At 39.1% G+C, this 21925-nt stretch overlaps 1 protein-coding gene across 3 annotated transcripts in view; it reads left to right on the forward strand.

Annotated features, from left to right (window-relative positions):
• The window catches only part of gpm6ab (glycoprotein M6Ab), a 68954-nt gene that overhangs the window by 41678 nt on the left and 5351 nt on the right, over positions 1–21925 (forward strand). For all 3 annotated transcript variants that reach the window (XM_058784989.1, XM_058784999.1, XM_058784981.1), the window contains exons 2-4: positions 17242–17434; positions 18405–18561; positions 21284–21437. In XM_058784989.1, coding sequence (XP_058640972.1) covers positions 17242–17434; positions 18405–18561; positions 21284–21437 — 504 coding nt within the window. The remainder of the gene's footprint in view (positions 1–17241; positions 17435–18404; positions 18562–21283; positions 21438–21925) is intronic.

Genomic DNA, 21925 nt, shown 5'->3' on the forward strand with positions numbered 1-21925 from the left:
CGTGACAGAATCCTGCAGAACTGTGTCTCTTGAGGTGATGTCAGCTGAGTTCAGTACAGCCCTTGTTCATGACTCTATGCTGTCTAGATCGCATTGATGCCTGACAGCTGGCAGTACTGCTCTGTCTCACCAGCCGATTATCTGAAGTGAATGAGAGGAAAGGACAGAAGAGAGAAAAGAGGGGGCGAAAAAGCAAAGATTGATACATTGTTACACTCATCAACCCTCAAAACATCAGCAAATTCATATAGCCACTGATTTACTTCCAAAGTGGGAAAGTCATCATGTTTTGTTTGAAGTATGGTCCTGGTTTATGGCTTTATATATCTGAGCACTTAGTCTCTGTAAGTTGTTGAATAGCACTAAGCACTCCTTTGAAACTCGTTTACAGGTCATAAAATTCAGTATCTGTCATAATGTCTGTAATGAATGCAATTATATTAAGTCCATCAAGGAACAGACTGTTCATAAATTTTGCAAGAGCGGCTCTTATACAAATGCAGTACAGTCACTGGTGCAACAGCAGCTTGTTAAATATATTTCACTAATTCATTTAATCTCAGAGGGTGGCTCTATTCAACCTTCCCTTATGAAGGTGTCCAATTAACGATCTTGGTGTGAGAATAAGAAGTGCACAAAGCAATCAACACAAAGACTGCTTGCTAATTCGCAGGTTTTAATGCAGGCCTGCCACTTTGAGATGCAATGTCTGTCAATCCCAGGAGAATTATGGAGCATGGTATTGGTCTGCCAGCAGGTCTCAATGTAGTGCCTCCATCCTCTGCTTTTGTATTGTGTATATGTGACCCTGGACCACAAAACCAGTCTTAAGTCGCTGGGGTATATTTGTAGCAATAGCCAAAAATGCATTGTATGGGTCAAAATTATCCATTTTTCTTTTATGCCAAAAATCATTAGGATATTAAGTAAAGATCATGTTCCATGAAGATATTTAGTAAATTTCTTACCATAAATGTATCAAAACTTAACTTAATTTTTGATTAGTAATATGCATTGCTAAGAACTTATTGAGTATTGAGGCGTTTTTCTCAATATTTTGATTTTTTTTGCACCCTCAGATTCCAGATTTTCAAATAGTTGTATCTCAGCCAAATATTGTCAGATCCTAACAAACCAAACATCAATGGAAAGCTTACTCTGATAAGCTGGAAAGCTTTCAGATGATGTATAAATCTCAATTTTGAAAAATCGACACTTAAGACACTTAAGGTTTTGTCGTCCAGAATCACGTATATCATTGGCTAATGTGTATAATGTGCATTCATATTCAATATATTTCAAATTCTTATATGAATGTCACAATGTTATTTTCTTTTACTATACTTTCATTTTTTGTTCAATTTGTATTACTTAAACCCCCGGTTTCACAGACAAGGCTTAAGTCTATTCCCAGATTAAAATGTAAGTCTGAGCTGTTTCAACTGAAAAAACGGACTGATCTTAAAATATATCTCAAGATTTGTCTCAAGATGCACACCAGTAATGTTTTTTCTAAGGCATATTTATAAAAAATTACTTAAATGTCCTAATTGAACTATGGCCTAATCCTGTTTTAGTCTAAGCCCTGTCTGTGAAACCAGGCCTAAGTGCTTAAGTATCATTAAAAAGATACCTGCCTCAAACTTTGTCTTTAAATATGAAAACAAATTACTATTCTAATGCAGCGCAATTAAAATGTAAACAATGGTTTTGTAAACAAAGAGTGACATTTTTTTAATAGGGTAAACGTACCTGTTAAGCTCACCAAAATCTACATTGAGACATTTTTAGTGCACACGATATTGGTTTCAGTACAAAAAGTTATGTTAAAATAAAATATTAATCTCTCACACAAAAATATTTAATTTTATTTTAAATGAAAAAGCATTTCAATTAAGATATACTGTACATCAATAAATTCAAAAAGTCTGGCTCTGCTTAATGGGTAAATTTTTGTACCCTTTAAGCACACCCCTGTTCCCATTAAGCTCACATCATGTTTTATTAAAAATTCTTCTTTATTTTAAGGAAAAATTTTAAAGAATAATTGTAAAAATATTTTTTTTTGAAGGTACAAAGTCAATCACCAAAAAAAAAAAACAGAGCACTAAAATCAAACAACAAGTCATTACATTTGATCAGTTATATATTCATAGTGAAGTGTCATTTAAGCACATTGCAACATCTATACTAGTCTGCGTTCAGCTAAGTAACACATTCAAAAATCAGATAAAACAAACCAATAAAACGTTTAATTCATGGGGATGAACACAGAAACTAGCCTCATTATGAAACCACTTGTTAAATGGATGTCAACTTATCTATAGTCTCTTAAGGCTGGAATACACTACACGATTTTTGCCCCCGATTTTCCACAGATTTACAGTCTGGAGAAGTTAATGCCAAAGATCAGAGCCAGTCTGCAGATTTGAGTTGACGTAATCCATAGAAAATCGATTAATTTAATTTAAAGTGACAACCATCAGTTAATATTTAAAGTCTGTTTATGAAGTATTTACATAGACGTTCAATGTGAAGAGCTTAAAGAGAGCACACTGAGCTTAATTGGAGTAGCAGAATTTTTTATAAATTTCATGTAATATTTTTTAAAATGACAGGATTTTGCTAAATAAATAGTCTAGGAAAGGTCATGTATTAAGTTTATACATATTTTAATATGAACAACTATTATTAACAATATCTATGAAATTATACTTTTTCTTATTGATGTCACACTGAAGCTGTGTGATTTTCATAGTCGTGTACCCTTTAAGCTCACCTTAAAATAAAATGAAATCTTTAAAAATTACAGCACTGTAAAACGACAGACCAGCAATAAACTGTCAATTTATAATATTGTGGATGTAAGAGTGCAAGCCAGTAATGCCTGTGAAGTAATATGTTAGCGTAGCACACAATCTTATACAGCTAGTCAGCTAACTGTGTTCTGTAGCATCTGCGCTACGTTGCTAAAACTATCTTTTGGATCTAATGTAATTATTTCCCACATTCAAGTTCCAGGTTATAATATGCAAAATTCTGAACATTAATCTCTTAATTTTACAATAAGTAATGAAACTTACCCAAAATAAAGGCTTAAACATATTCAAAAAACGCACATTTAAGGGGCTCTTTTGGTGAAAGTTTTTAGACAGCTTTCAAAATGGCCGCCAGTCAGTGTGAACACATGGAGACCCGTATCTCAGAGTGCAATGATCTGATTGACTTTAAATTATAGGAGGTATATAGTAACAAACATATCAATTGGTTAAGACATCAAGTAGGATAATAAATTATTTTTTCTTTTTATAATCTGAATATGAATGGGTACGTGAGCTTAATAGGTACGTTTACCCTATTTATTTTGTGGGGAGTGTTAACACCAAAAACCAACATATTTGGCCCTAATAATGGTTCAAAAGTTAGTTTACTAGTGAAGTGCAAACTTGAGATTATATATAATATGATGGAAAAAAAGGTGTTAAATATTGTGTAAACAGAATATTTTTATTGTTGTTTTCAATCGAGCCGTAATATGTGTAATACTGCTAATACGAATATCAGTAATATTGAACAACAGTATAACAATATGATTGAAAGTATTATTTGATGCATATGTAGAATACATACAATTCTATAGATGAAATTGTGCCTGTGGTTAAAGAAACACCTATTTAAAATAATCTCACAGGTTTAGCATTAAATCTACAATGAATTGTAACTATAGAACCAGTATATTAGAACAAAATATCTCAGAGACTACTCTCTTTGTTTACTTTCTAGTTCAGTATGGGTCTGGTTACCCAGCTAAATTAATTTACATTTGCATTTTATATCTTATTATTCATTGACAAAGTTTCTCCATAAATCATTTAAGAAATGGTGATTAAAAGTAAGCCTGTGGGCAAACAGCACAAATCATATCACTCGTGTACAGCCTGCTTCAGTCTTCGATCCCGAATTCATTCTTTTGTAACGGGGAAATGAATTCATATGAATCCAATTTACAAACATTATCGAAACATGAAGAGTCTGTATTCTGATTCATGACCTGCGAAAGTGCTGGGTAATTGGGAAGACATTTGGTGTAACATGCCCTATTTTTTTTTTTCAGTCAATTTTTATGGCAATCCTTTGAATTGCATATGTTTTTTTCATTAGATGCGCAGGCAACTAGAATTTCATTTATTTGTGGACTGAAATAGAGTGGTATTATTACTGTAATTGTTATGTCTTTGTATGCCATCCTTAACAGTTTAGTCATTTTCTATAAAAATAACACAGTAATTACAATCACTGTACAAGCAGTGGAGTGAAGAAATTTATTTGGTCACCTTTGAGCACCCTTTGTGTAAAATTAAAGCCTCTGCTCACTTCATTGTCATGATAAGGCAGCGGTGTTATTAATGCTGAAATGGCTGTAAGAGTAACTAACTGAATAAATTAAAGCAAGCATCAGAGAGCAGTGCATACTTCTAAAGGAATATCCCAGACTCTTTAAACACTCCTAGAGGCCTCTATGGATTTGATTGTCAGCTGATACAGTCCAAACTGCTGTATTCCACCCATACTGTACATATGAATCAAACCCATTAAACATTATGGTATAATGGCATTGTTGTTCCTTTGCATTGAATTAATTATATTTACTGGTCCTTTTATGTCAAAGGAGTTGTGCTCCTTGTCCATGGCATCATAAATGCCACCCTCTGGGTTGCTCTTTGTGCTTGATTTAATAGTGATGGAGCAATGGAGAGACTTAACAGGGGATAAACACTGCCTGGTCCCTGATGTCTTTTGAGTGGGGTTTCAGATTTCAGATGTTTGTGGTTAGCAAAGAGCTCACTATCGGACATGCACACACAGCAATAGAGTGCCATGTGTAGGTTATAGAAAACCCTTCACACTAAGCAAGAATTTCAGCAAAAAAAACAAAAACTTTTTAATTGCTGATGTCGATAACGTGACACTCTCATTTTTTCTTCTGCCCATTTATTTACACTATTTATACATACAATGACTTGCATAGACCTCTTCTATTATGAGTATTTTGTGTTTTCTGAATTAAACAGAGTTTTGAATTAAGAAAAGCATTGGTTTGGTATCTTTTATGATTAGTTTGTAGGAAAAAATAAATAAATAAACTTTACTGCTTATTGAAGAAGTATTTCAATGACTACAAAACTAAATGTTTTTATCTTGAAAAAAATGTATTTAAAATACTAAAAAAATACTTTTTTTAGTTTTTCAAAACCATATACCCATCATGAAGACTACTACAATACTATACATTTTTACTTTTTTTCCCCTTATCATGGACACTGTACTTTTCATAAGCTATGTTTCCATCAACATATTAATTTTTATGCAAATTTTGGGATACTGCATAAAGAATGCTGGATGGTAATGCTAAGGTGCACGTAAAAAAAGAAAATATGGGAATACACTATGATAGTGAACAAATTTCTTAATGCGCAACAAGAATTGTGTAAACATATGTAACTGAATAACTGGACTGGTCTCATTGCACACCATCTCAAATGTTGTTTTTAATCAGTCTGATAAGCCTGAGCCAAAGTCTGTCATCATAATGATTTGGTATAATTACCTCCCAGAACTCTCTCACATAGTTGTGTTGCCAAACATCATTGGCCTTGACACAGTTTACTGTGTTTCGTCTGTTTACTCCAAGTAATTTATTATGTATTTAAAAAAAAAAAAAAAACAGTGTTCCTCGGTTGCAGCAACTTTCATTTTTATTATTAATACTTTGCGCCAGTTTCCCAGTAATGGATAATTTTGTTGTCTTGAACGAATGGGATGGAAAATGGAAAATCTTTATAAATTTCAGTTAAAGTTAAATTTGCAGGTTTAGATAGAAACATAGCCATTGTTGGTCCTAAATTCTGATCTTTTAAAATAATGTTCTGTGAGGAGCTGTAATCTCTTACCCGACTGCCCAGGTGGTTCATTTATTTGTTTCTAATTGTTGTCTTTTCTAATTCATCAAGCCTGGTAATGCCTCTCCAACAGAGTAAATTGTCTCAAACAAGAGATGGAACACAATGCAGTCTGTCAAACACACACTCCACTCAAAGTAAAATCTAAATCATGATTATGGAAGATAAATTATGAATGTTCTGTGCTGAGTGGCTCATAAACATGTAATACATGTCAACATTGACTTACTGCACTTGCATCTGCCTGATGGTGCTGGAGTTCTCATTTACACAGATGTGATGCATCAGCTCCTCCCCCTATCTCTCGCTCTCTATCTCTCTGGTTGATCTGCGGTCATTCAACATGCCATTAGCTGCATGCTGTGGAACTGCTTCACATTCCGGTCAGGCTGGCAGCTGGCTGTGGCTAACAGAGCCTTTCAGAGTCCTACATCTGTGGAGCTGTTTTGTTTAATATTTGAGTGAGGGAGAGGGTGTTGTATGTAATGCATTACAACACATACAACATTCATAGAATCAACTAAACCTGATATTTTGTGGGTTAAAGAAAGGGAGAGGTGGATTATGATCTGTCTGCTGTCAGGAGAGGTGCTGTGCATCAGTGGCAGGAGTAATGTTACGCTTTTCAATCGATCTGTCCATTCACTGCAGTTTAAGATTTGTAACGCTATTGTGGTATTCCAGGATGATTCGCTCATAAATAGTATGAAAACTCTTCAAAATACATGAATTGATCATTTTAATGATTCCCATTTAAAAGCCATTTGTAAGCCATTTGCATTCTCGTTAGGGCAGTAGTTTTTCTTCAGTGTGAATTTGCAGTCTCTGAATACAAGCAGCATATTTCAGGTGATGCTGGGATATAAACAAAAAATGTTTAAGACCCCATGAAATAATAAAACAGTCAATATCTATTAGTTTTGAAGCTATCACTGTAAAAACAAAAAAAAAATAGTTCAGTCACTGCCTTGATTGTTTTTTTTGTTTGTTTTTTGTTTTTTAAGTAATAATTGTCTGTACAAGTCTTAAAGAACCAAGTTCTTCATAACTGCTTGTAACTTAAATGAAGTTGAAATTGGATAAATAATTTGATGAGATAAAGTAATGAAAAAACACTGACTGTATAATTGAATTAACTTTTTTTTTACAGTGTTGGCTATATGCTAGCGTAGTTCTAAAAGGTGACAAAATTGAATGTTATGTATTTTATCATTGCATCATTTTTCTTCATCAGTATTGATGGTCTTCTTGTGTGCTTTTGAGGTTTGGGCTGCTTTTCCATCATGTTATACGTTAAAAATATTGTAATTTGTATGTATTTTGTAGGAGAAGTATTGTTATTATAAGACAGTGTTGTTTTCCAGTGATTAGCAATAGGGCAAATATCCAATTTCTTCTTAGAAACCTTTGGTGTGTTTAATTTAAACTCCCACATATGAAATCTAAGCATGCCAAGATTGTTTCTATCCATTTGAAATATTGGCTGAAGGTACAAGATGCTTTCCCAAATCCGATGTGACCATAAAATGTAGAGAGAAGTGACTCGATAATCTTTCACATCCACCCTGTTGTTATCCTGATAGATGTGGCACATTCACTCCTCTGACAGTGGATTAAAGACATTGGACAGAGAGGAAATGAGACAGGTGTTCCAGTTGTAAACCTACATTACTCCAGCAGTGCTGCACGAGGATGAAACAACGAGTCATCTGGAATGGAAGTGTGGCATCTATTTTTGGGTTACATCATTTTTCCTCATCAGCTTTGATGGTCTTTCTAACGTGCTTTTGAGGTTTGGGCTGCTCTTCCGTTTCATTCCATTTGAAAGGAATTTAATCTGTTTGTATTTTCAAATTTAATGTTTGGATATTACGTTTCATTTATAGTATAATTATATTACCACACTTTAAATATTAAATCAGACTGAGATCAAATTTTAAACCAACTGAAACCACACAAATGGTTTTTGATTTTTGTTGGACAAACACAATAAAATATATTTTTTTATGAGAAAACAAATGATGCAATTATTTTATATTATTAATATAATTTAGTCAATATAGTCTTCCTCCATTAGCGTTCCTGTGAAAGTGCCTGCTAATTTTACCAGGTCTGTTTTAGTGCTTCATTTATTATTTGTGATTAATATGTTTTCTGTCAGTGGTGTCACATAATATAAAGAAATACAATTTTAGTAACATTATGATTAATCTACAAATATTGTCCTTTTTTTACTGAATTTATCAGGATTATAGATGATTTTACTGTAAGAAAAAGTAAGAAACATAAATTAATCTCAAGGCTTATTTTTTTCCAACAACTTTACTATTATTGCAACCCTGTTTTTCGATCTATTATTTCATAACCCACGCTGCAAACCTATAGGTTCATTCATCCACTGCTCCCCATTATTTTCCTTTTGCTGTATATGTATAATGAAAATCAGTATTGTATGTGAGCAATATCTGATTCAATCCAAACACACCGTCTCATTCGTATAACTGAATGCACTTTCAATTGCAGACAATAGCTGTGCAGACTTCCCTCCTGAGGGCATCTATAACGTAAAAAAAATTTAATAAAAACAAACTCTCTGCTGTTTTTGAATGTGAAAGAACCAGACGTCCACACTGAGGCATTTTTGACTATGGACTGTCAAACTGTTTGTGATCCAAGGCCAGAGAGATGATTTTAGCCTTTTTTGAACTATTGTTTCTAAAGGAGTTTGAATCAAGCGTATATACAGCAATATCCCTACCAATGCCAATATTATAGATTTCCTACTGGTACATACGGCATGAGAGGGATGCACTTGACGAGCCAGGTTTAGGCTTGTGTTTTCCACTGACAGTCTGAGTATTGATCTCATGTCTCTTCCCACTGAGATCAAAGAACAGACTTTGGCTTCCTCATTAATCTGTTTCAGCACTCCTAAGACTGACTGCATCTTAAGCACACCACAGGGATGGCAGTTTGGTGCAGTTTATTGCCATGATAAATAAGTAACGTGTCACTCCTCTCCACTCCCAAATATCACAGTCAATCTGCCTGAACTGAGGTGCATGCACTCTTGGAAATAGGGATCCAAGACAGCGAAAACTCTGAATACCTTAATGACAGAGTTTTCTGCTGACTCTACACTGAAAAAACTGTATCAGTAATGCTAATGGTTTTGTGTAAATTACTATAGGATGCACAAGGGACAAACTGAATCAGTATTTGTGTGGATTACATAAACATGGCTACAATATTATATATATCAAAAAATCTTTGTTTTTCCTGGTTTATACAATACCAAAAGAGTGACCAAATAGCCTAGTCAAAAAGTCAAGTCAAAATCTGCTTTATTGTCAATTCTGCCACATGTACAGCACATGCATAGAATTGAAATTGCATCTCAGACCATTGGTGCATACGGATAACACTAAACACTAGCAGTAGAATGTAGAAATACAGATAAATACAGAATAAATATAGGCTATATAAAATACAAACTATACAAATACAAATAAGGACACTGTAAAAAAATAAATAAAAAATTTTACTATAGGGCCACACCAAATGTTTTCCTGGACAAAATCTATTAAATTACAGGTACAATACCATTCAAAAGTTTTTAAAATTCTTTTGAAAGAAGTTTTATTCTCACCAAGGCTGTGAAATATTATGAATTATTACAATTTATAATAACTGTTTTTGTGTGTGTGTATATATATATATATATATATATATATATAAACTTTTGAACAGGATGAAGATGTCCAAATTTTTCTCAAAATATCTTCTTTTTTTTTTTTTTTTCTAATTAGTACTGCCCTTCGGAGGCAACAGAAGATACTTGCATGAATCCCGGAAGACAAAATAAGTACAATTTACCTTGATCTTCAAATTTAAAAAGTTTTCACCCCCCGGCTCTTAATGCATCGTGTTTCCTTCTGGAGCATCAGTGAATGTTTGAACCTTTTTTTTAATAGTTGTGTTTGAGTCCCTCAATTGTCCTCATTGTGAAAAGATGGATCTCTGACTGTATCACTGCTGGAAAGGGTTCAAATATGCAAAAGATGCTGGAAAACTGAAGAACAGTGCTCAGTTTAAATGTTCAGAACAAACAAGGGACTCATGAACAACCATCACAAAACATAGATCATCCAGGTAACCACACACAGTATTAAGAACCAAGGGTTCCCAAACTTTTGAAGGGGGTTATTTTATTAATTTCAGCTATTTCTTTGTCTTGTGGACTATATGTAAACATCTTTTATGTAAATATCTAAAATATCTTACTCAGGACAGTACTAAATAAAAAATAACATGCATTTTGTATGATCTCTCTTATTTTGTTAAAATTATTCACATTTTCACAGATTCTGCAAGGGGTTCCCAAACTTTTGTATGCCACTGTGTGTGTATATATATATATATAGAGAGAGAGAGAGACAGACAGAGTGATAGTGTTTGTGTTTCGGTTGTCTTTTGAACTCTTTATTCATCAAAAATCCTTAAAAATATTAAGCAGCTTTTTGATGAATAGAAAGTTCAAAAGACAGCATGTATTTGACATAAAGATCTTTTGTAAGATTGTTTAATGCCACCTTTCATCGTTTAAAGCATCCTTACTGAATAAGTATTCATTTATTTCAGTAAATAAATAAAATCTTACTGACCCATGCACAGACTGCAGATTTTGTGTTCTTAAAATGTTCCGACATTTGAACTTTTAGATGTATGTCTGACATTACTTTTTTTTTTTTATTCAGTTTTACCTAATTAATTCATGTTTGAACTGAAAACAAAACTACGAGAAGAGTCAACACATATGAAATGTTTGAGCACTGACTGAAATTCCAGTACTAATGCACCATGTGTTTAATAAATAAATATTGTTATAATTTTTTAATCAGCGCATTACTAAAAATCAGTCAGGCTTACATAATGCATGTTTTGATGCAGTAATGCTTGCCTGCTCTCCAGAGCATTTATACTGTGTTCAGAGCTGCAGGCTCTTCTCAAGGTGTAATGGAGGTGTAAGTCTGTTTCCACTGTAACAGCTGGGTCAGTGCTGCAAAAAACACATTATCCACACTCCTGTAAACAGCAGGTTCTGGGGCGCAGCTACAAGGGGTGAGGAGAAAGCAGATACAATGTCATTGCACCAATAGTAACTCGGCTCAGTGGGAAGATGGGATGTAAGCTCAAGAACCGTGAGCGTTCAGCTTCAGCTGTATCATCTGTATTAAATCTTTGCTGCAGGGTTTAAGAGGTTGTGCTGTGAACATTTAGCCTGCTTGGCTTACTGAGTTCCACAATAAGGACTCTTATTTTTCTTCTAAGATATACATAATAGTGAATATCCTCTGAAGACCTGCTCTTTATGTTTTCCTGTACTGGTGGGCTTTGTTTACGATAACCCATAAATCATTGCTGCATCGTGCTGCGGAATAGCCGCCACTGGTGCCATTCTCTACTTGCAATTTTGCAATCAATATTCTTTGTGTGCTGTTGAATTGTGTTCATGAATCTCTCAGCTGCGGCAGTTATGATTGGTTGGAGTCACAGTAAACTTCCTCTCCTGTGACGTGTGGGAATGAATGTTCTCTTGGACTGTGCAAATAGAATTTGCTTTGCACTTTCATCCAGTAAAACTGTTACCGCTCTGAGTTAGGTAATGGACTTACAGGACTCTAATTCAGAATTTTCATACTTTTACTCAACAATATACCTAATTGAGTACATTTTTAAAGCATTCCCTTGATTCTACTTGATTTGAATTTCTTTGGCAGTTCTACACCTGTACTTATCAACATCATTGGCATATGTGACCCTGGACCACAAAACCAGTCAAAAGTAGCAGGGGTATAATTGTAGAAATAGCCAACAATACATTGTATGGGTCAAAATTATCAACTTCATGTTCCATGAAGATATTTTGTAAATTTCCTACTGTTAATATATGTATAAAAAAATATATATATCAAAACTTAATTTTTGTTTAGTAATATGCATTGCTAAGGACTTAATTTGGACAAATATAAAGGCGATTTTCTCAATATTTTTGTCACAAACTGAGCCGATAACCAAGGGTGAGAGGTGCAATGTGACTTCATTTAAATGAATGAATAAACAGAGGAGGTGAGGGAGTCGATGAGGGTCCAGGAAGGGGTAAAAAGTAATGTCCTTGGGAGTGAGTATCCGGAGAGCAATGGAAGTAATCGTAGGTATTCGCTGGAGTAACGGTGGAGTGTCACAGGGAGATCTGAGGAGGAAGCACAAGAGAGTTACGGAAAAGAGGAGCCTGGTCTGTGTTCAGGGTGTGAACCGAGACCGGACGATGAATGCCAGAGAGTGTGAGTGCTTTATGGGAGTGCTGATGAGGGTGCGCAGGTGCTGGTGATTAGAATGCAGGTGATTGCGATCTCGTGATTCCTGGTGATGACGGAGACAGTGACTCTCTGACACTACCCCTCCAGGGGCGGCTCCTGACGCCTTACACGGCGACGGGGCGACCTCGACCTCTGGGTGCAGGACAGTTAGGATGGTTGCGATGGAATTCCTGGAGTAATAGGGGTCAGGATGTCGTCCCTGGCCACCCAGGATCTTTCCTCAGGTCCATAGCCCTCCCAGTCGACTAAGTACTCCAGTCGGCCTCCCCGCCGTGAATCCAGGATTTCGTGGACCTGGTAGATGGAAGGTTGGTCCAGGATGTCAGGAGGAGGAGGCTCGTCCGGTTCTTGTGAATCTGGGGTGAGAGAAGAACAGGGTTTTAACAGGGACACGTGGAATGTGGGGTGAATTCGGTACCTGGGAGGGAGCTGGAGCTGATATGCAACCTCATTGATCTGCCTCAGAATCTTGAACGGACCTATATAGCGGGACTCAGCTTTTTACAGGGCAGGCGGAGTCGCAGATCCCGGTGGAGAGCCACACTCTATCTCCAGGATGATAGGTGGGAGTAGACTTACGGCGGGCATCTGCGAAGGCCTTATGTCTCCGCACTGCCCGTTGCAGATGGACGTGCGCTGAGTCCCACACTCTCGCTCACCCGGAACCAGTGGTCCACAGCTGGAACCTCAGACGGCTCTCCCGTCCACGGGAAGAGCGGTGGTTGGTAACCGAGTATGCACTGGAAGGGAGTTAGGCCGGTGGTGTCTTGCCTGAGGGAATTCTGTGCATACCGCCCACGGAGGAAATGGCTCCAGCTGTGTTGATCTTCGTAACAGTATGCCCGGAGGTACCGTCAAGTTCTTGAATCTTCCGCTCAGTCTGGCCATTTGTCTGGGGATGGTAACCCGAGGACAAACTCACTGTGACTCCTAGTAGGCGGAAGAAGGCCTTCCAGACATGGGAAATGAACTGAGGTCCACGGTCGGAAACGATGTCCTCGGGATTCCATAATGGCGGAAGACGTTGTGAAAGAGGTGTTCTGCGGTTTCCATCGCGGTGGGCAAGCCTGAAAGGGGAATCAGTTTGCAACCCTTGGAGAATCGATCCACGACTACCAGTACACATGTGCTCCCGTCTGAGTCTGGTAAATCCGTCACAAAGTCGATTCCGATGTGGGACCACGGTCGGCGAGGAATAGGGAGAGGAGTGAGCTTGCCCACCGGTAGCTGACGAGGAGTGGAAGACATGGCGCAGACTGAGCAACTCTGGACGTACCGGGTGACATCACGGGACATACTGGGCCACCAGTACCGAGCTTGGAGGAGTGAGAGGGTCCGCTGTCTGCCTGGGTGTCCAGAGCCCGGCAAGGAGTGAACTGAGCCCAGAAGGGGTATCCGAAGATCTGTAGGGACGCAAGTCTTCCCTTCTGGGCCTCCCGGCGGAGCAGGTTCGGTGAGGGTGGCGGCTCGGATGTCGTCGTCAATGTTCCAGACGATGGGATTTACTATGAGGGCTGGAGGGAGAATCGGTTCTGGATCGGTGGGGGAGTCTGGTGAATAGATACGTGAGAGGGCATCAGCCTTGCCATTTCTGTTTCCGGGACGGTAGGTGATGGTGAAGTGAAATCGAGTGAAGAATAAGGCCCACCGGGCTTGACGGGAGTTGAGTCTTCGGGCTTCACGGAGGTACTGGAGGTTCTTGTGATCGGTGATGACTGTGAATGGATGTTGGGCTCCCTCCAGCCAGTGCCGCCACTCCTCAAGGGCCAGTTTAATGGCTAGGAGTTCTCTGTTGCCGATGTCATAATTCTGCTCCGCGGGGGTCAGTTTTCTCGAATAATAAGCGCAGGGCTGGAGGCTGGGAGGCTCGCCATAATGTTGTGACAATACGGCCCCGACGCCGGTGTCAGAGGCATCCACTTCCACAACGAAAGGCTGATCGGGGTTGGGATGGCAGAGGATAGGGGCCGTACTGAATGCCTTCTTCAAAGCGTCGAAGGCTTCGTGGGCGCTGGGATTGAAGGACAGGGACTTGGGTTTTCCTCGGAGCAAGGTGGTAAGTGGAGCTGTGAGCATGCTGAAATCGTTGATAAAGCGGCGATAGAAATTAGCAAATCCTAGAAACCTCTGGAGTTCCTTGATCGTTTGGGGAATGGGCCAGGTGGAGACAGCAGATACCTTCCCCTGGTCCATCTGTATTCCTTCTTCGCCAATGATGTAACCCGAGGAACTGTACCGTGGGGCGATGGAACTCGCACTTTTCCAGTTTGAGGTAGAGCTGATGGTATCGAAGCCTCTCGAGGACCTGCGCAACGTGGTGGCGATGGTCGGCCAGGTTCGGGAGTATATCAAGATGTCATCAATGTACACCACGACGAAACGATGGAGGAACTCCCGGAACACCTCGTTCATGAACCCCTGAAATACTGAAGGGGCGTTGGCAAGGCCATAGGGCATGACCCGATACTCATAGTGGCCAGACGGAGTAATGAAGGCGGTCTTCCACTCGTCCCCTTTCCTGATCCGAACGAGGTTATATGCGCTGCGCAGGTCCAGCTTCAGAAGATGCGGGCCCCACGGAGTTCCTCGAGGGCGGCCGGGACCAGGGGAAGTGGATAGGGGAGTTTGACGGTTTGAGAGTTGAGGGCTCTATAGTCAATACAAGGCCGCAGGCCCCGTCCTTCTTACCCACGAAGAAAAAACTTGAAGCCGCTGGAGAACTGGATGGCCGGATATATCCCTGTTTGAGAGCCTCCTCGATGTATTCCTCCATAGCCCCGCGCTCCGGGATGGACAGAGGGTATACTCGACCCTTGGGGAGTTTATACCCAGGCAGCAGATCTATAGCACAGTCCCATGGCCGATGAGGTGGTAGTTGTGTGGCTGCCTGCTTACAAAAGACATCCTGGAACGCCCTGTAATCAGATGGGACTTCATGAACTTCCTCGGAGTCAGGACTCTCAATCCGTGTGGAGGCCACTTGGAGTTCTGAGAACTTAGAAGTTGGTCGTGGAATTCTCTTGAGACACTGTTGATGGCATCCTTCACCCCAACGGATTATCTCACTGGTCTCCCATCTGATTACCGGAGAGTGGAGGATGAGCCAGGGGCGTCCCAGGATGATATCCACGGTGGAGCTCTCCAGTACCAGAAATTTTATTTCCTCCTCATGCAGGATTCCCACCTTGAGTGGCATAGCTGGAACCTCATACTGGACCCGCCCACGTCCTAGCGGCTTTCCATTGATCGTCTCGACTCGGAGCTCCTGGGATCGTCGTTGGAGGGACAGGCGGAGACGACTGGCGAAGTCCTGGGAGATAAAGTTCCCCGAGGAGCCCGAGTCGACCAAGGCTGTAGCTGAAACGGATTGCAGAGGGGTGAGTAGTTGTACTGAGATAACTGACAGTTTGGAGATCAGGGGATTGGTTTGAAGTGTACTCACCGCAGGACGTGGGGGTCTAATGGGACAGGCCTTGATGAAGTGTTCCGCTGAGGCACAGTAAAGACACAAGCCTGATGTTAAACGTCTTCCACGTTCACGGTTAGAGAGACGAGCCGTGTCAACGAGCATGGGCTCTGGTACTGGAGGGGTGGCAGCGGGTGAGATGGGCTGGTGAGCGGCTTCGGACATGTCGCAGGCGGTGAGACGCTGGGAGATTCTATTAGCACGTTGCATGAATCCTTCCAATCCCAAGGAATCGTCAGAATCACCATTTGTCTGCGAATAGAAGGCTCCAAACCTTGTCGATAGGCGCTGATGAGCGCCGCTTCATTCCAGCCGCTTGAGGCCGCCAGAGTGCGGAACTGCAGAGTGTATTCCTGGGTGGAAGAAGTGTTTTGACGGAGGTTGAGGAGTTGGTCAGACACCGAGAGCGCTCCGGTAGCTGATCCAAACACTTCCTTAAAATGACGGGTAAAAGCTTCATAGGAATTAATTATGGCAGTATTGGCGTCCCATATTGCTTTAGCCCAATTTAACGCCTCCCGGACAGGAGAGAAATTAAAAAGCTACCTTGAGCGCTCGGTGGGGAACTTCTGCGGCTGCATCTCCAGATAAAGGGACAGTTGGAGTAAGCCGCCACACTCACCTGAATCACCCGCGTAGGTAGCAGGCAGCGCCATGGGACTGGCCGAGGCAGATGGACGAGCTGGAGGTGGAAGCAAGGAGGCCCGCAGAGTGTTCACTAGCTCCTCCAGGATATCTGAGGGTGACGAAGGTTGGGGATCCATGCCGGTGTCGGTGTTGGTCCGGTCTTCTGTCACAAACTGAGCCAATAACCAAGGGTGAGAGGTGCAATGTGACTATTTAAATGAATGAATAAACAGAGGAGGTGAGGGAGTCGATGAGGGTCCAGGAAGGGGTAAAGAGTAATGTCCTTGGGAGTGAGTATCCGGGGAGCAATGGAAGTAATCGTAGGTATTCGCTGGAGTAACGGTGGAGTGTCACAGGGGAGATCTGAGGAGGAAGCACAAGAGAGTTACAAGAAAAGAGGAGCCTGGTCTGTGTTCAGGGTGTGAACCGTAGACCGGACGATGAATGCCAGAGAGTGTGAGTGCTTTATGGGAGTGCTGATGAGGGTGCGCAGGTGCTGGTGATTAGAATGCAGGTGATTGCGATCTCGTGATTCCTGGTGATGACGGAGACAGTGACTCTCTGACAATTTTGATTTTTTTTGCACCCTCCTAAATGTCCAAATATTTTTCTATCCTAACAAACCATACATCACTTGAAAGCTTATTTATTCAGCTTTCAGATGATACATTTCAATTTCAAAAATCGACCCTTATGACTGGTTTTGTGGTCCAGAGTCACACATATGGATAGCAAAGCAATGCTATTGGTTGTTATACACACTTGCTCTTAAAGCAGTTATGGACTGACTATTACTCTTTGTTCCCAGGGTGCTCTGAATGCTGCCTCAAATGCCTGAGTGGGATTCCCTATGCCTCTCTGATCGCGACCATCCTGCTGTACGCCGGGGTGGCGCTCTTCTGTGGCTGTGGTCATGAGGCTCTCTCTGGAACGGTCACCATCCTGCAGACCTATTTTGATGTTGTTCGGTCGCCTGTTGATGCCCTGGATGTCTTTACCATGTGAGTGTCACAAATTCATAATAAAAAAAGAACATACAGTCAGGTTGTGCTCTGTGTTGAGCCCAATGTATGCGCCGTTTTAGTATCAACCTACTTCAAAAGTACTGTACATGAATCTAATTCAATTTCTGTCACCAGTAATACTAACTGAAACACAGTCAAAAATGACTGACATACAAAAATTGCTTATAAATTTGTTGTTATGCTATATTATTGTCAAATGTTGGATTCAATCATTTTATCAGCTTTTCTTGTTGATAAACATTTATTTTCTTTTAGCTTATGCACCTGTGTTTCAAAGGTGATTATGAGCATAATGAGAGCTTTACAAGCAATTTTTAGAAGCCTGATCATTTTTGAATGGTAACATGAAAGCACAAGGATTTGTTAATAGGGACAATACAGAGTAATTCCTGTAAATGAATTAATTGAACCTTGTGGCCTTATAGGAAGAGGAGACTGAGGGGAGTTTCTGCGACAGGTGTTATTTGAAAATACATTTTCCCACACACATATTTCTAAAGAACAGTGACACACACAGAAACACAAGATCTACCATGTTAGGTTTTGGCTTCAGTCCCATTTAGAGAATTAAGTGTTCTGAAATTGCACCAGATCAGCCAAGCACACCTGCTCACCGGAACTCTACTGGTGGGAAGGAGAGCAGGATGGAGGAGAGAACGAAAGAAATTAGTGGGTGGAGGAAGGAATAGTGGCAGTGAAGCAGCATTTCTTTCCAGCCATTTTATCTTATTTTACCAAATGCTTTGATATAAGGCTTTGAAATTATAAAATGAGACTGTATAATTGAAATTAATCTACACACAAAATTAAATGGATTAGGGCTTCACAAAAAACTTTGACACCAGTATACTCCATGTTATCTTATTGAATTACCATTGTGTGCAAGATAAGCCCAGACACTCTTTTCATATGGGAATGACTAATTATTCTTGTTTTGCTTCCTCAGGATTGACATCTTTAAATATGTGATCTATGGAGTGGCAGCAGCCTTCTTCGTCTATGGTATTCTGCTGATGGTGGAGGGATTTTTCACCACTGGGGCCATTCGGGATCTCTATGGGGACTTTAAGATCACCACCTGTGGGCGCTGTGTCAGTGCTTGGGTAAGATCAATGCACAAGCAGGAGAGCATGTTAAGCAATATGATGCAAAAAGCAATGAAATTTGGCTTTGGCTTGTTTAAAAGAATCGTTTGCACTAAAAGAAATCGCATACTTCAAGTTAAAAGGGATAGTTTACCCAAAAATAAAAATTCTGTCATTAATTAGATCATGTTGTTCCAAACCCATAATAACTTTGTTCATCTTAAGAACACAAAGTAAGATATTTTTGATGAAATCTGAGAGCTTTCTGACCCTGCATAGACAGCAGTTCATGTGACATCAAACAAAAATTACTACTTTATTAAGGGGGTCATCGGATGCCCATTTTCCACAAGTTGATATGATTCTTTAGGGTCTTAATGGAAAAGTCTATAACATACTTTGGTTAACATTTCTCAATGGTAGTGTAAAACAACACCCTATTTACCTCGTGAAAAACAGCTCTTTTCAGTGCATTTCCCTTTAAATGCTAATGAGCTCTGCTGACCCCGCCTCTCTCTTCCATGGGGTGACTTTCATGGATCACGAATGATTCGCGTGAACATCACGCATTCCCTTCAAAAACAATAGGTTTATTCATGTTTTTAAAAGCGTGAAAGAGCACTTGCGCTGTTCCTCAGGAGGAATTCTGTGATTCGCTCAGAGATTGAACACAACACATACATGAAAAGTCATCTTTTAACTCAAGGTGCGCGCCTAAACGGTCAAATACATGCAAAAATTTGTTAAAATGCGGCTCTTAGTGATTATTCATGTAAAACTTCATCGGTCATGTAATAAATGAACGTAAAGAGTTGAGAATGAAAATACACGTGAAACGGTAAATTGGATCCGTGAGGCTCTTAAAGGGACAGCGGGCTATATTCCTGCTGGGACTGTGTGCTTAATATTATGAAGCTCCTGCATCAGCAACACCACAAGTATGCATCTTGTGAACATATGTTGAAGACTGACACATGTTCTGACTGGCACTGGAAGAGAAGAATTTGTTTAGAGGGGTCATCGGATGCAAAATTCACTTTTACATGCGTGTTGGCAGTGTGTACACCCTATAATGATAAAAATCCACCCAGTGTTTTTTTTTAAAAATCCCGATAAATGATAACCCCTTTCTCAAATCAAGCCGATCCCAGATTCTTGGATGTGTGATGTCACACAGACCCAGGCCCCTCCCACGACTGTTGATTGGCACTGGTGTTTTAACACAGTCCTGCCCTGAGTGAGCTGTCAACTAGGGCTGCTCGATTATGGCAAAAATCATAATTACAGTTATTTTGGTCAGTATTTTAATCGCGATTATTTAACATGATTATAAGTGGGCCATATGACCAAAACTTTAATAAGGTTACTATGACATCTACATTTAAGAGACCAGCGAACTTTCACAATTCTCAACACCAAAGCAGAGTGAACTAGGTAACTATTAGTAACAAACAAACAAAAAGTCCTCAAAATTATTGAAAATAATTAAACTGTCAGTAATAAAAAAGCTAAGGAAAAAAAAACAATAGAATGAAAAGATACAAATGAAACAAATTGTGCTTTAAGGTTTTTATTATTTTATTTTTATTAAAGTCTCATACAGTTAACAGCCTACTACAGAAATGAATAATCAAATGGAAAAATAAAACAGCATAGTCTTCACTGTAAGAATTAAACTTTCTTTGTTTCTTATTAAAGCAACAAAAGTCCTTCACTCAAGAGCAGTGTGTGATTTTGAATTTGTCTTTTGTTTTTTTATTAATATTAAGGTTGAACCACTGATGTTACATGGACTACTTTAACCATGTCCTTGCTACCTTTCTGGGCCTTGAACATGTCAGTTACGTTACTGTCTATGCAAGATCAGAAAGCTCTCAGATTTCATCAAAAATATCTTGAACTATTCCTTTTTAATCAGAATCAGAATGAGCTTTATTGCCAGGTATGTTTACACATACGAGGAATTTGTTTTCGTGACAGAAGCTTCCACAGTGCAACAGAATGACAGTGACAGAACAAAAACACGGATAATAAAAGAATAAAAATAGAACAAGTAAATAAGGAATAATAGTATACAAACTGACAATTGTATGTACACTTATATTACAATAGACAGTTTTGTATGTACAGGTATATTATGTGCAAATTTGAAATGTAGACTAAGTATGTGTGTTAGATAAATAAGTGTATAAGTGTATAAATAGTGTTGTGTGTTCCACAATTATTGTCAGGAACAAAATTAGGCATTTAAATGAGGCATCAAAACATTGAAGAGTAGAAAATAAGGATGTTTATTGAATTAGAAAAAAATCTGTGTGATATGATCTAATTCCAGTATCAGAAAACGCTTCAAATGGCTGATAATAAGGTCACCGCTGTATCATGCAATCCTAAATTCATGAGTAAATAAAGTTATGGAGTTTAAATAGCCAAGTTAAGACTGCTCTGTGCCAGTTCAGAATTCAGTGTGAAGACTAAATTATGCCTGCTCTGACCCATCTTAGCCCTAGTATCGCAGTATACAGTTGTAATTACTGTGTATGCATTTATGCCACCTCTGAGCAGCATTATACAGTCTGTGTAAAGACACATCAATGCCACTTCATAAGCACTTCTATGCCACATTTGCAGTATAAATTTGGCAGAATTCACTCGTATTTAATTCATTCCATATGGTATAGTTTGGGAATACTTGAAAGTTATCAAGAAACACATACATATCTCTTTCTCTCTTCCTCAGTTCATCATGCTTACTTATATCTTCATGCTGGCTTGGCTGGGAGTTACAGCCTTCACCTCCCTGCCAGTCTTCATGTATTTCAACATCTGGAACACCTGTCAGAACACCACACTGGTGGAAAGTTCCAACCTTTGCTTCGACTTGCGTCAGTTTGGTGCGTAGCTCATCTGAGGAGACAGGTTTTCAGTCATTTCTCATGTTCTATGCATAATGGTGTAAACAAAATACTTAGCCAGCAAAATGAAATATGGATCTATGGATAGGAACGCTGCCTAGGATTTTCTAGTCTGATTCAAGCGCATCTGGATTACTTAAAAAGTGAATAAGTTAGCAGTGAATGCCAAGTCTAGTTGGATGTAGGGCTGGCTGAGATTACTTAAAACAACATAGAAGTTGTTTTATATTGCAGTTTATTGCATGTTTTAGTGCAGAAATTACTGAATGTAACAGGCAACATGTATTAGACATCCAAGAGCAGAGGATATCGAAGAATAACTTATTTATTATAGAAACTGATTTTTTTGCGAGAGCTAAATATATAAACACTATTAAGATATCATTAAACACTCTTGTTACATATTACAAAACACCATGGTATATCATTACTGCTGGAAGAACCATTATGACATTAAAATATAATAA

Source organism: Onychostoma macrolepis, chromosome 01 (assembly GCF_012432095.1).
Source record: "Onychostoma macrolepis isolate SWU-2019 chromosome 01, ASM1243209v1, whole genome shotgun sequence".
NCBI classification, from domain to species: Eukaryota; Metazoa; Chordata; class Actinopteri; order Cypriniformes; family Cyprinidae; genus Onychostoma; species Onychostoma macrolepis.